Source organism: Pan paniscus, chromosome 1, assembly GCF_029289425.2.
Source record: "Pan paniscus chromosome 1, NHGRI_mPanPan1-v2.0_pri, whole genome shotgun sequence".
Lineage (NCBI taxonomy): Eukaryota > Metazoa > Chordata > Mammalia > Primates > Hominidae > Pan > Pan paniscus.
The window spans coordinates 210,034,639-210,049,110 of NC_073249.2; the positions used below are offsets into that span (position 1 = coordinate 210,034,639).

Here is a 14,472-nt window from a genome sequence, read left to right on the forward strand (position 1 = left end):
AGCGGGTCAGGCCCAGGGGACACAGAAAGAACAAGAGAAACACAGCCCTGGCCTTAAGAAGCCCATGGTCCACATTAAATATGGAGTGTTTTGGATAGCTGTGTCATCACAGTTGTCCTAAGTCCTCCCAAAAAGGATGTATACAGGGCCAGGTGTGGACCCGGGGAAGCTGCTCTGTCCTAGAGAATCAGAAAGGCCTCCAGGAAGAAGAGACAGTCATGCTGTAACCGAGGAAGGGTAGAGTAGGCCAGGTGGAAAGGGGCAGGACAGGAGCAGAGGGACTGGCATAGGCAAAGGCCTGGGAGCTTGAGTCTTTTGGGAGCAGAAAGGTGCCGGGATGGGTGGGGCAGAGTGAGCGAGGGGCAAGGCGGAGGAGATGAGACAGAGAGGAAGGCAAGTTTCACCAGGCCTTCCAAACCACAGCGAGGAATCAGGGCTTCATGCCAACTCAACCGGGAGCCCCTGACCTGGCTTAAAGCAGGGAAGCAACACAATCTGGCCCGAGTTTGTTCTAGTAGTGCTATGTCTGCAGTGTAGAAAGTGGAGCACCATGCAGGTCCCATTCGGAGCACTAGGAGCGTGACTGGAAACAGCTGGGTGGCATCCATCCAGGCGTCTCCTCCTGAGCTCCCCTAGGGACCTCGGGACCCATGGTAGAATGTCTGTCTGCTCATTTCTCTGGCCAGCCTCCACCTCCCTGCCTCCACCCACACCAGACACCAGCCGCACCAGACAGGAGGCCCATAAATGCCTCAGTCAGCCTTCCTGTCTCTGTTCCTCTATTGAACTTGCCTTTGATGCCCACATTCATCCTCTGTGGACATCAGTCTTGAGATTCACATTTGCCAGGTCACAGCTGCCCCAGTGGGTGGCGGCTACTCTTTACCCTCATCCTGGGGCTATCTCTCCAGTGTCCCATGGGGTCTATACAAGCATAGAGAAGAGGGCACTGACCTTTCTTCCTGCCACTGTAGGCATCTTGGACCTGGGGCCCTGAGGGCCAGGGGGCCATCCTGCTGGTGAACTGTGACCGAGAGACACCCTGGCTGCCCAAGGAGGACTGCCGTGATGAGAAGGTCTACAGCAAGGAAGGTGCCAGCAGGCCCTGCACTTGGGGGGCAGGATGGGAGGAGTGAAAAGATTCATGCCCAGTCCTGGGCTGGGCTGAGGGTGAGGCAGGTGTGGACTGAGGCCTCCTGGGGATGGTGGACACAAATACCCACTCTTGCTTAAAGCCAAAGGCAAAACCATAAGAAATAGACAAGGGCCGGGCATGGTGGCTCACACCTGTAATCCCAGCATTTCGGGAGGCCAAGGCGGGCAGATCATGAGGTCAGGAGTTCAAGACCAGCCTAACCAATATGGTGAAACCCCATCTCCACTAAAAATACAAAAATTGGCTGAGCATGGTGGCATGCACCTGTAATCCCAGCTACTCAGGAGGCTGAGGCAGGAGAATCGCTTGAACCCAGGAGGCAGAGATTGCAGTGAGCCAAGATCACACCACTGCACTCCAGCCTGGGCAACAGAGCAAGACTCTGTCTCAAAAAAAAAAAAAAAGAAGAAGAAGAAGAAGAAGAAGAATAAAAAGAAAATAGACCAGAAGGAAATTCCCAAAAGGTTAATCATCTCTAGTGTTGGAAATGACAACTGGTTTTTATTCTGTTTTATGGTTGCTTTTTTCTTTTCTTTTTTTTTTTTTTTTTTTTTTTTTGAGACAAGGCCTTGTTCTGTTGCCCAGGCTGGAGTGCAGTGGCATGATCATAGCTCACTACAGCCTCAACCCCATGGGTTCAAGCCATCCTCCTGCCTCAGCCTCCTGAGTAGCCAGGATTACAGGCACATGCCACCATGCGTGGCTAATTTTTTTATTTTTGTAAAGATGGGGTCTTGCTATGTTGCTCAGGCTGGTGTTTGTCTCCTGGCCTTAAGTGATCCACCCACCTCAACCTCCCAAAGCACTGGGATTACAGGTGTGAGCCACAGCACCCAGCTTCTTTATGCTTTTCTATAGTTTCCATAATACACATTCATGGGGATTTTTTCCTGATTATCAAAGTAAAAGGCATTGGGAAGCTGAGGCTCCAGCAGCAGATCTCTTCATTCTCACCTTCTGTCCCTCAGATCTCAAGGACATGTCCCAGATGATCCTGCGGACCAAAGGCCCCGACCGCCTCCCCGCCGGATATGAGATAGTTCTGTACATTTCCATGTCAGACTCAGACAAAGTGGGCGTGTTCTACGTGGAGAGTGAGTGACCCCAGCCCAGCCCAGCCCAGACCTTTCTAGCCACCTACCCTCCTCCCCTTAGCAGTTGTGGCCTTCACAGGTGCAGGTGCCTGGGGAAGACCTGGATTGGTCTCTGAGTGATTGTAACATGGCAATGCTGTTGTCCCGTGAAGTTGAAAGACTCCATGGGGACACATCGCTCCTCCTCTCAAAGGAGTCTGGAGTCACATGGAGTTCTATGTAGAACCCAGAGGCCCTTCCTCCCTACGAATCAGGGGAGGAAGGGCATTTGGGCACTTCTTTTCTGGAGTCATGTCACCTTCAGGATACCTGAGGCAGGGCAGGCACCACCTCCAGGTATTTTCTGCCATCTCTGACTTTCAAAGACCCCCTAAAGATGCAGTGGGCACCCTTGAAGAGTTGACCCCTTGCTCCTCTCGATGGCAACAGGTGTCCTGGGCCCCCACTGTGTAGGGCACGGGCTCCTGCCCTGGAGCTAGTCCTCGTAGCTGCCGGCTCTGCCTCACCCTGTCTGTGGATATGTGTTGAGCCCTTTGGTGCCAGGCCCTGTTCTCAGCTTTGAGATCTCTGCAGTAAACACAACAATCACACCCTGCCCTCAAGGAGCCGCCAGTCTAGCAAGAGAGACATAATCAGTACCACAATTGGAGGAAATGAAATAGAATAAGTGAGGAGAATGGCAGGGCAGAGGCACCACTAGATGGGTGCCTCTGAAAAGGCCTCTCTGAGGAGGTGACATCTGAGCTGAGACTCAGATGAACAATAAGAAGGAACCAGCCACTCGTGAGCTGAGGGAAGAGTGTTCTAAGCAGAGGGAACAGCATCTGCAAAGCCTGGAGGAGGAGACCAGTTTGGAGTGTGGGAAGAGCAGATGGAAGCCCAGAGCAGGGCTGGGAGTCAAGGTCAGTGAGCTGGGCTAGGGGCCAGAGCATGCAGACTGGGTTTGGATTTTATTCTGAGTGCAATGGAATGCCATTAGAGGGTTTTATGCAAGGGACTGTCATAATAATGATGTATGTATTTTAAAAGCTCCCTCAGCAAAATAGTCGGCATTGCAATTTGCCATGGTACAAGGCGGGTCGTGGGGTGGCGGGAGGAGGCTTCTGCATGCCCAGCTGCCTAGGGGGGCCAGGATCTCTGGCCCAGCCCTGGACCCACCTCTAGACAGACCCACTAGATCCAGGGCATTCACCATGAGGTGAGTAGGGACCCTGGACCCTCACATCAGGGAGATATTTAGCCAGGATGGCAGTGGCCAGCAGCCACCCAATACCAGTCGTCCTTCTGATCCACCCTGGGCTCCAAGCAGTGACCTCACACAGGTTGGAATGTGCCCAGAGTCAGGCTGGCTCCGCTGCCCAGGGGGCCGGAGATGTTGATGTTGACACCATCCAGGCCAGGGTTGTCACGGAGGATGGGATCACCAGTGGGAGCAGGAGGGATGCAAGCATGACCTCAACCTCGGCCTCTTGACCTTGGTGTCGTGACACGAGACCTGTTGCAAATAATGATGTCTGGACATTATCTAGAAGTTTCTTCTTTTTGCTAAAGGGAGTGGACTGGTCTGGTTCCATAATCTCATCCCTCCCCGTCACTTGCCATCTGAGATGGGTCCTGAGCAGACAAGAAAAAAGAGGAACTACTACCACAAGGGCTTTGAGAACGTCCTTTGGAGCCTCTTATTTGGGCTGCCCATCCTGTGGGGAGCAGCCACGACTGAGACAGTGGGGACCCAGAAGAGACAGTTTCCCAATAATGCTGACACTGGGTCACTGGGTGAAAACTCTTAGACACACACACACACACACACACACACACAAGCAAAGGACGACAGATAATTGACCAGGAGCACAGTCTCTTTTTCTTCCAGGCAAACACTTTGGACTTATGTCAAATTCCAGGCACCCCTGTGGATGAGCAAATGTCAGGTGTCCTGGTAGGGTCAGACCAGCTCTCCCCAAGGCCAGGGGGCTGGGTTGGAGACTGAAGGACCCCAATAGGGAGTGCTGGAGTCAGGGAGCTACAATTCTGGGTTCAGGCAAGTCTTACCAGCCCCAGCCTTGGGGTGTTCATCTCTGACGTGGCATGGGAATAGTAAGAGTTCCGACTGTCCCGGGTGGTGGTGGGGATCTAATGAGGAAGGTGTGTCAGGCACTGAGTGCAGTAGCTGGCCTTTGGAAAGCTCTCCATAAATGGCAATTATGGCTTTTGTTGAGATTATGATGATGACTGTTAGTTACGATGATTGGAGTGGACAGAAGGCTTCAGTGCTCCTAGGAAGACCTGGTGACGGCCTTAGCCTCAAATTCTGCCCAAAACACCAAGCACTGGGGCCTTACCTCTTTATACAAGGAAATGGTCATCCAGTTTGCCCAGGACTTTCCTTATTTTAGCACCGAGGGCTCCTCATGCCAGGAAACCCCTCAGTCCTAGGGAAACCAAATCAGCTGGTCACACTATCAAGGAGTCTCGCTGGGAAGTGGAATCATTCCAAAGTAGCTAGAAAGGTTAAGGCAAACCACGTGCCAGCCAATGCCTGGGGCAGAGAGGTCATGGTGGTCAGTGGGCCCAGCCCAAGGCACGAGGACCACTCAATAGAGCGGCATTGTTGGTTCCTGCAGAGAAAGCTGGCCACGCTCAGTGTGGGGTTTGCACCGAGCCAGGGATGGAGGACGGGGTAAGGAGGCTCCTGGGGACAATGGCTGAATTGTTCCCACCAAGAAATCAGTCCGCCCGGAGCTGGCCCCAGCTGTCAGAAAGCAGCCCAGAATAGAGGTGCATTGTGAATCACAGGCCACAGGCCACATCGGGAGGGAGAAAGCTGCCGGCAGACGGACTAGAACGTGTCCTCCACCTGCCCCACCACCCCCAGCCAGATCCCTGTTCCTACCCCAGACCTTGGTGGAGCCCCCCAGGTGCTCTGAGCCCTGGGAAAGCTTTGGCTGTGTGGCTTCTGCCAGGACAAGTTGGCTTCTAAGCCTGACTGTCCCCTGAGCATCAGTTCAAGTACAGCCTGGGGCCTGTGGGCATGGGAGGGCCCGAGTGCCTGGAGGAAAATGTTTTCATGATGCCAGTCTATCTGAATCTACTGAGTGACAGGGCTGCAGGGTGCATACTATTGTTTCTGGGTGAGCAGGACCTCACTTTCTATTCTTTGGGACTTTCAGTATCTGAATTTTTCCACCTCATTTCTTGGACTCCTCCCTCCCAAGGGAGGATGAGGTGGGACGTGGTTTCCCTGCCTTCTGTTTGGAAACTATTCAATGAAAACTCCTTCACATCCTCGTAATACAGGTCCAAGCAGTGTTACTGATGGTTACCCATGGTTACTGAGGTTACTGAAGTTACTGAGCCTGTGTCATTTGCATTGACCCTGTGGTGTGGGTATCATTATCTCCCACTTAACAGATGAGTAAACTGAGGCTCAGGGAGGTTAAGTGAATTCTCTGAGGCTTGGTTTTTTTTTTTTTTTTTGAGATGGAGTCTCGCTCTGTCGCCCAGGCTGGAGTGCGGTGGTGCAATCTTGGCTCACCACAATCTCTGCCTCCTGGGTTCAAGTGATATTCCTGCCTCAGCCTCCCGAGTAGCTAGGATGACAGGCACGCACCACCATGTCCAGCTAATTTTTGTATTTTTAGTAGAGACGGGGTTTCACTGTGTTGGCCAGTCTTGTCTCAAACTCCTGACCTCGTGATTCGCCCGCCTCAGCATCCCAAAGTGCTGGGATTCCAGGCGTGAGCTACTGCACCCGGCTCCCTGAGGTTTTATAGCTTGTAAAGCCAGAGAAGTATTTAAACCAAGGTCCCTCTGATATTGGAAGTCATAACCACTAAGGGAAGCACCCTTAGTGAGATTTATAACCAGGGTCTATTTCGGCACATTGTCCCACAGGAGGAGCCATCCCAAGCCCTGGCTTTGCGGTTCATCCACTTATTTCTTACGTTTTAATCAAGCACCTAGTTTGTGCCAGGCTATTCGGCTTATGTGTTCTAACCCTTGAGCATCTGGTCATTAACCATTATCATTGTCGTTGAAAGCACTAAGCTGAGGCTGATTCTGCCCTTCCAGCTCTACAGGGCATAAAGAAATTCCTTCTGGAACTGCATAGGGTCCTACCTCCATGCCTTTACCAATGCAAGTATCTCCTCTCCCCAACACACCCATTTCTGCCACCCCACAAGGGCATCTCAAAGGCTGCCTTCCTCTGCTCAAATGCTTCCCGCCGTGCCTCTTCTGCCCTCCCCACCCTACCCCAAGTAACCAGACTGGATCTCACCCATAGCCGCCGTTATGACGCTTCCCACATCTGCTCCATCTTATCATCAGCTGAGCACTGCTGTTACAGAGGCTGCATTTGGACCACCTCTGTCTCCCCGAAGGTCCTTGCCTGATTCATGTGCTCTCAATCTGCCTGAAAATTCCCCCTTGGTCTCTCCCACAGGGAATGTTGTGGGAGTCATTGGTTGGTTCAGTAGACATTTGTTAAACATGACCATGTGCCAGGCAGGCCCTGGGCCCCACTGGGCCTGTCTCTACCCTCGCACAGGTCACCCACATTTAAAAAGGCTATGATGAGGCCGGGTGTGGTGGCTCACACCTGTAATCCCAGCACTTTGGGGGTCTGAAGGCAGGCAAATCACTAAAGGCAAGGAGTTCGAGACCAGCCTGACCAAGATGGCGATGAAACCCTGTCTCTGCTAAAAATACAAAAATTAACCATATGTGGTGGTGGGCACCTGTAATCCCAGCTACTTGGGAGGATGAGGCAGGAGAATTGCTTGAACCCAGGAGGCAGAGGTTGCAGTGAGCCAAGATCACGCCACTGCACTCCAGCCTAGGTTACAGAGCAAGAATCTGTCTCAAAAATAAATAAATAAATAAATAAATAAACAAACATAAAAAGACTGTGATGGAGATGGCAGGTGGCTGTGGGAGCTCCAAACAGAGCCCCTGGCTTTGTCTCTGGGGAATCTGGGCAGAGGGGAGAGCACAAGTCAAACTGGGAGCTTTCAGGAGGGCAGGAGCCCTGGAGGAACCTGTCTTTCCGCCCAGCCACAAAAATGAACAGCCCATGCACTGGCCTTTACACCAACACGGCTTCCATGATATGGAGGGAATTTTTGGTATAATGGGCACATTTATGGTTTGTTTATACAGAGGGGATGAGAGCTCGGGATTCAGAATTCGACTTGAATCTGAGTCCCAGCTCAGCTATTTACTGGCTGTCTGACTTTGGACAAGCCACTCCTCCTTTCTGAGATTGGTTTCCTCATCTGTGAAATGGAAACAATTACATCCTCCCCTGACACCACTAACTGCTCAGCTGGCAATTTCCTATCAGCCATTCACGAGAGAGCTTGCTTATTTTATAGATGGGGAAGCCAAAAGCCAGAGAGGGTGACTGTCTGACAAAGCGCCACACAGCCAGCACACAGCAGTGCTGAGACAATGACAATGACCTAGCCATGGCCATTCTGGTGGCATTTTCTGCTTGTGCTTTTCTCTCTGTCTAGAGGACAAGTTACTTTGCCCTTTTGTCCTCATCGGTGATCCCACCCCACCGACCTCTTTCTGATGCGGGTGAGAGTCTGACGTTGGTCCTTTTCCCTCCAGACCCATTCTTTGGCCAACGCTATATCCACATCCTGGGCCGGCGGAAGCTCTACCATGTGGTCAAGTACACGGGTGGCTCCGCGGAGCTGCTGTTCTTCGTGGAAGGCCTCTGTTTCCCCGACGAGGGCTTCTCAGGCCTGGTCTCCATCCATGTCAGCCTGCTGGAGTACATGGCCCAGGTGAGGGCTCCAGGCCTCCACCACAGGGGGCTAACCCCAGGGGCTAGGGTGGGTCTCCTACTAGTGGGCCATTCCTATGCTATGCTCCACCCTGCTCAAAGCCCCAAGGGGGTGGGTCCAGGCTAGGAGACCTCGATGCCCCCAGCAAAGCCTGCACATGTCTGCCAGGGTCCTCTGAGCCATGCTCCTGGGATCAGTCTCCTTGCTGCTTCTGCTCCCCACGGATTCCCTGTGGGCAATGTTTTCTGACACACTCCACGCCTGTGTCCTGGCCTGCCCTGCTCCCTGCCTAGGTCTAAGGCCCAGAGTCCTGCTGATTAGCGCAAGGCTCTAAGCAGCCACCCAGGTGGGGTTTGCTGACCACCTACTGTGCGCTCTGTACTTCCTGCCCCATCTGACCCCTCCCCCAACTGTGGGTTATACCAACTCTGACTGCAGGCTGAACCCCAAATCCCAGTTTCAGGTTGTGCCCTACCCTGGGGCCAGGCATCTCAGCCAGCCTTGCTCTTGCTTTGGGGAGAAACTGGATGAGAAGAAGAGGTCCTGTCCCTCTAGAGAAGCCCCCCTCACTGAGGGCGTGCTGTGCTCACAAGAATCTCTATCACAAAGACCTTTCGTCCCCAGACCCTAGCCTCTCAGGCCCACCCTGTTTCGCTCAGAAAAAAAGGGAGGGACCTGGCTGCTCTCGCAAACACAAGAGCCCCTCATTTTTATCCCCAGGCCACTATGGGAAAGGATACAATGGGTGCTATAGAAAGGTGAGGCTGGATCTAGCTGAGATGTATGAGAATGAGCCCTGGCAGCAGACTGCCCAGGTTCAACTCCTGGTTTAACCACCACGAGACACGAGGCAAATGAATTAAACTTCCTGTGAATTTCCTTAGTTAAGGGTAATTTGCCATAGTTTCTCCATCTGTAAGACAGAACGTCCAAAAGCTTCTGCTGCCAGGGGTGGTTGTGAGCATCCAAACTTGTAAAGTTCTACTTACAAAGCACCCTCAAGCTCCCTGGGAAGTGGAAAAGGCAAAGCTAGCAGGATAGGGGACGGGGATGAGGCTTCTTATGGCACCCATGCCCAGGGCAGCCTGACCCCCAGGATCTCTCAGGCACCCGCAGAGACTCAAAAGGCAGACCACGGCAAGCAAGGCAAGCCGTGCAACAGTCCCACCACCCCCGCACCTCCCCACCAAGGATGGGGTCCATTTCCTATATCTTTTGAAAGCCAGCCCCACAAAGGAACCCTGGAATCAGACCTCACTTTCCCTTGGGTTCCAGGCAAGCTGCTTGACCATTCCTTAAAACAAAACAGTCTGGACATAGCAAAACTGACCCAAAACAACGCTAAAATGCCCACATACAGAAAAGGGCAAGGTGCCAAGGGCAAAAACAGAGGAAGGTGGGGGGCTGGCTCAGCTGTTGCGTGGGGCGATTTCAGGAAGAGAAGTTTGATGGAACAAGATAGGACAGTGGTTAAGAGTGTGAACTCAGCAGCTGACTGCCTGGGTGTAAAGCCTACCATGTGGTCAAGCACACGGGTGGCTCTACCACTTACCAACCATGTGACCTTGGGCGGTTAACAGCCCTGTGACTCGGTTTCCCCATCTGAAAAGTGAGGATCATAGCAGTATCTACCTCCTGCGGTGGTCGGAAGGCAGAAAAGAATTGGCATATGTGAAAGTACTTAGCACAGCCTTGGTGCACAGCAAGTCCTGAGGAAATGTATTCACTGTCATCAGTTTCACCCGCTTTGAAAGGCAGGCAAAGAAAGCACCTGACAAAACCTTTTGATCCCCCACGCCTTGTCTCCCACACCCAGGACATTCCCCTGACTCCCATCTTCACGGACACCGTGATATTCCGGATTGCTCCGTGGATCATGACCCCCAACATCCTGCCTCCCGTGTCGGTGTTTGTGTGCTGGTAAGGGGTGACCCCAGCCTGGAGAGGCAGCGTGGCAGAGTGGCCAAGGGCCGAGTCAGATGGACATGAGTCTAGTTCCTGGCCCCGTCACTTACCACTGTGTTACCTTGAGCAACTCTCTTGGCCTCTCTGAAATGCCCACATCGTAGAGTCACTGTGAGAATTAAATGAGATGAAGCAGGCAAAGCATTTATCCAAGGCCCAGCACACAGGGTATGCTCTAAAAATAATAGCTGCCATTCTGTTCTCTTGCTTAACCCTCTACCAGGCAGTTAGCAACCTCCTATGCAGTGGAAATGCAGCTCATCTGACTCATTCATTAAACAGACTTTTATTGACCACCTATTATGAGCTAGGTCCACAACAGCAAGATGAGAACCAAGGGAAAAAGTGCCTGTGATTAGATGGCTAGCAACCCAAAAGGGACCCTTGGGGTCCTCACGTCCATCCCATCTTCATGCCAGGCAGAGCTCTTATTTGAAAATCTGTGGAGTCAGAGGTGTAAGGCATTGGGACAGGTGGGGGTGAGAGTTCCCCTCCTCATTTTATTTGTTCATGACCTTGACAAATGCCACATGAGTGGGTGGGTTTACTTGGCCTTTGATTCCAGCAGCCTTTATAAAGGTGGCCGTGAGCACAGGTGTAGACTGATCTGCCCGGCACAGCCCAGAGATACCAGCTGCTGTCACCATCTCAGGGAGATGACTCTGGCCCCTCCTCACCCTTTCTCCTGGCCTCTCCTTCTTCCCCCAACTTCTCAGCATGAAGGATAATTACCTGTTCCTGAAAGAGGTGAAGAACCTTGTGGAGAAAACCAACTGTGAGCTGAAGGTCTGCTTCCAGTACCTAAACCGAGGCGATCGCTGGATCCAGGTAAGGAGCCCAGGTCCAGGCTGGGAAGGACATGGCCCCCGGGTCAAGCAAAGAAGAGTTGGCTTCATGCGAACTGCCTGGCACCCAGCAGCTCTGCAGATGGGGATTCTTCTGTCAGCTCATATCTGCACATGTGCACAAAGACATAAACATACAAGTGCACTACAGTGCTGCTTCTTGTAGTAGCAAAAGATTGCAAAGCAACCTAAATGTCCATCTCTGGAGGACTGAGTAACGGCCTTCCCGGAAGTTCTGTGCAACCGCTAAAAAGGATGAAGCCAGTCTCTCAATATGGATACAGGATGTGCTTCAAGTTAAGTTGTTACTCAACGGAAAACATATTCAGGATGCTGCTTGCTATTTGTGTGTTTTGTTTTGTTTGAGATGAGGTCTCGCTCTGTCACCCAGGCTGGAGTGCAGTGGCATGATCTCAGCTCACTGCAACCTCCGCCTTGCGGGCTTAAGCAATCCTCCCACCTCAGCCTCCCAAGTAGCTGGGACTACAGGCATGCACCACCACGCCTGGTTATTGTGTTTTTTAAAATGAGGTCTAGGCCACGCATGGTGGATAATACCTGTAATCCCAGCACTTTGGGAGGCTGAGGTGGGAGGATTGCCTGAGACCAGGAATTCAAGACATGTTTGGGCAACATAGCAAGACCCTGACTCCACAAAAAAATTTAAAAATTAGCCTGGCATGGTAGTGCACACCTGTAGTTGTAGCTACTCAGAGGCTGAGGCAGGAGGACCACTTGAGCCCAGGAGTTTGAGGCTGCAGTGGGCCATAATCATGGCACTGCACTCCAGCCTGGGCAACAGAGTGAGACCCTGTCTCAAAAAAAAAAAAAAAATGGGGCTGATATCGGTAAGAAACCTGCTTGTGATGTGCAAAGACTGCCTATGGACACCTGTGCTGCCATCATCAGTGTGAGGGGAGGAGGATGGGGGACCACGGAATGGGGAACAAGATAGACGTTCTTTTTCCTTTGTGCTCTTGTGTTTCTCGAGTTTTCTGCCCATGTGCACAGATTGTCCCCTGGGTTCATCTAACAGCTCTCCTTGGTGTCCCTGCAGGATGAAATTGAGTTTGGCTACATCGAGGCCCCCCATAAAGGCTTCCCCGTGGTGCTGGACTCCCCCCGAGATGGAAACCTAAAGGACTTCCCTGTGAAGGAGCTCCTGGTAAGATGCTGAGGGCCGCTTGGGGGTGGAGGATGATCCTGGAGATTCTCATAAGACAGAGTGGTCAGGAGACCCTGGGCCTCCTTGACACATTCATCTGCTGCCCAGAGCCTCTGTTTCTCCTCTGCAAAATGAGTCCACTTGGGATAGCTGCCTCTGAGGTCCTTTCCTGCTCTGATAACTGATGTTTTTCCAAAACATAGAGAGTTTTCTAGTGGGAAATGGAAACTAAGGGAAATAGAGATAAGACCTAGTTCCAGAGGCCCTGGCCCCTGCTGCTGCCCTTCCCCTCCAAATTGCAGCAAAATGAGTTAAGTTTCAAAGAGGAAAAAAACATAGTTATGCAATTGTCAAAAGTCATGGTTCCAACTTCCAAGTTCATCAGCACTTTGAGGCTATGGTTTTTGGTGCATGTGTGTGTGTGTGTTTGTTTTTGTTTTCTGAGACAGAGTCTTGCTCTGTTGCCCAGGCTGAAATGCAGTGGCTCACTGCAACTTCCATCTCCCAGGTTCAAGCAATTCTCCTGCCTCAGCCTCCCAAGTAGCTGGGATTACAGGCATGCACCATCATGCCTGGCTAATTTTTGTATTTGTAGTAGAGATGGGGTTTCACCATGTTGGCCAGGCTGGTCTCGAACTCCTGACCTCAGATGATCCACTTACCTTGGCCTCCCAAAGTGCTGGGATTACAGGTGTGAGCCACTGTACTTGGCCATGTTTTTTGTTTCTTTGTTTGTTTGTTTGTTTTTAAGTCATCTGACTCCTCCCATTCTGGAAGCCATTCTCACTCCCCTTTTAGGCCCTCAACAACCTAGTGTGTGAGGGCAGAACCGAAATCAATCTTTCTTTTGTCTGCACTCTTCTGCCCTGAACAGGCCGGGGGAGGTTTGAACAGGGCATGAAAAAAGAGACTGGAATAGATCAGGGGACTTTTCCCAAGGTCACATGCAGGACAGCATTCCTGTCAGACGCCAGGGCTGCCCAGAGCTGACCCTGTGCCAGGTTCACACCTGTTCTGCCCCACATTCCTTACCCAGTGCCCTGTTCACAAGGAGATGCTAGAGCCAATGGTGTCAGCACAGAGCTTTGGAATGTCAGGCGGACCCGGTCTTGAGTCCTAATTGCACCTCTTAGCAGCCATGTGACCTTGGGCAAGCAATTACCTTCCATGAGCCTCAGTTTCCTCATCTAAAATGGGGATAGAAATGATATCAGTCTCACAGAATGTTGTGAAGATTGAAGGTGTTGTATAAGGCATCAGTGCCATGTCTGATATAATGACCATTATCAGCTGTTGTTATGGTTATCATTCCCTGGGCCCTGTCCTCAGTGAGCTTATTGTCCACTTTCCCTAACACTATGATGAGTAGAGTCAAACCAACCACCAGCAGCAGTTGCCACAGGCATGAGAAGCGAGGCCTTTCTAGGTCACCACCTGCCTTCAGTATTCCAGGCTGGCCTGGTTCCAAGGCCCCAGGCTGCGTTGTTCCTTGAGGCCCAGGCCAGGCCCGGCTTTGTGCTGCATACCTGCCCACCTGTATGGTGCTGCAGAGCCCCAGCACCCCAGCCTTGGTAAGCTCCCATGTTGCCAGCTGGGGCCCCAAGATGAGAAAGCGCTAAGCTGCTGCCATCTACCCCATGGGCTCAGCTGTCCCTGGAGCCTCTCAGCTGAGCCAGGATAAGCCACATCCTCCGACTCCACTGGATTTTGTCAGGCAAGCTTCATCCCAACCCCAGTGCAAGCTCCCAAACAAGATTCCTATATTTGTACCCCAAAAGCCATGAGAGGAATGTTAAAATTCAGGGGCCAATGGGGTTGTGTCTTGTGTGCTAACTCCAGTTTTTTGGAGCTCTGTGTGAAGAAGGGTTCTGAGGCTTCCTCTGGGCTCAGTGGCAAGTCTGGCAGGTTGAGACTGGGTTGAGATGTCATGTATATTCATAGCTGCCACTTTTGCATGTATTGGTCAGCTTCACCAAGTAACACACCAACCCGAAATCTCCATGACCAACAACAGCAAAGGCCTGTGTCTTGCTGGCATTCCATGTTGATTGCTGCTGGTGGTCTGCCACTCTGCTTCTTTATGCCTTCCTTACTCTAGTGCTCAAGGTGCCAGAGCAGCCCCAGTCTGGGAAATGCCATTCTTCTAGCACAGGGAGAAGTCAAAGAGTTGGCAGACACACGTAGGGGCTCCTGTGGCTTCTGCTGTTCACTGGAATGCATCCCTTCTGCTCACATTTCATTGGCCAAAGCAAGTCACGTGACCAAGTCTGACACTGGGCAGGGAAGTATTTTCCTTTTGCAGGAAGATGCCAGAAGTCACATGGCAATGGGTCAGGATGCAAAATTCTCTTACTGCTCAGAGGGTAGCAAATCTCTGGAAATAATAATACTAGCTGCTCCCCTTCCTCAGGTTACCTAATCTGGTAACTCTCTTATAGATGGGGAAACGGGCTGG

The 14,472-nt window shown here is 51.8% G+C and overlaps 1 protein-coding gene across 2 annotated transcripts in view; it reads left to right on the forward strand.

Moving 5' to 3' along the window:
- The window catches only part of PADI2 (peptidyl arginine deiminase 2), a 52,692-nt gene that overhangs the window by 24,907 nt on the left and 13,313 nt on the right, over positions 1-14,472 (forward strand). Inside the window, exons 5-11 of one of the 2 annotated variants that reach the window (XM_034956578.3) lie at positions 975-1,092; positions 2,125-2,250; positions 6,319-6,384; positions 7,864-8,042; positions 9,859-9,962; positions 10,724-10,835; positions 11,910-12,017. In XM_034956578.3, coding sequence (XP_034812469.1) covers positions 975-1,092; positions 2,125-2,250; positions 6,319-6,384; positions 7,864-8,042; positions 9,859-9,962; positions 10,724-10,835; positions 11,910-12,017 — 813 coding nt within the window. The remainder of the gene's footprint in view (positions 1-974; positions 1,093-2,124; positions 2,251-6,318; positions 6,385-7,863; positions 8,043-9,858; positions 9,963-10,723; positions 10,836-11,909; positions 12,018-14,472) is intronic. The other variant, XM_003814448.5, reaches the window with a different exon arrangement.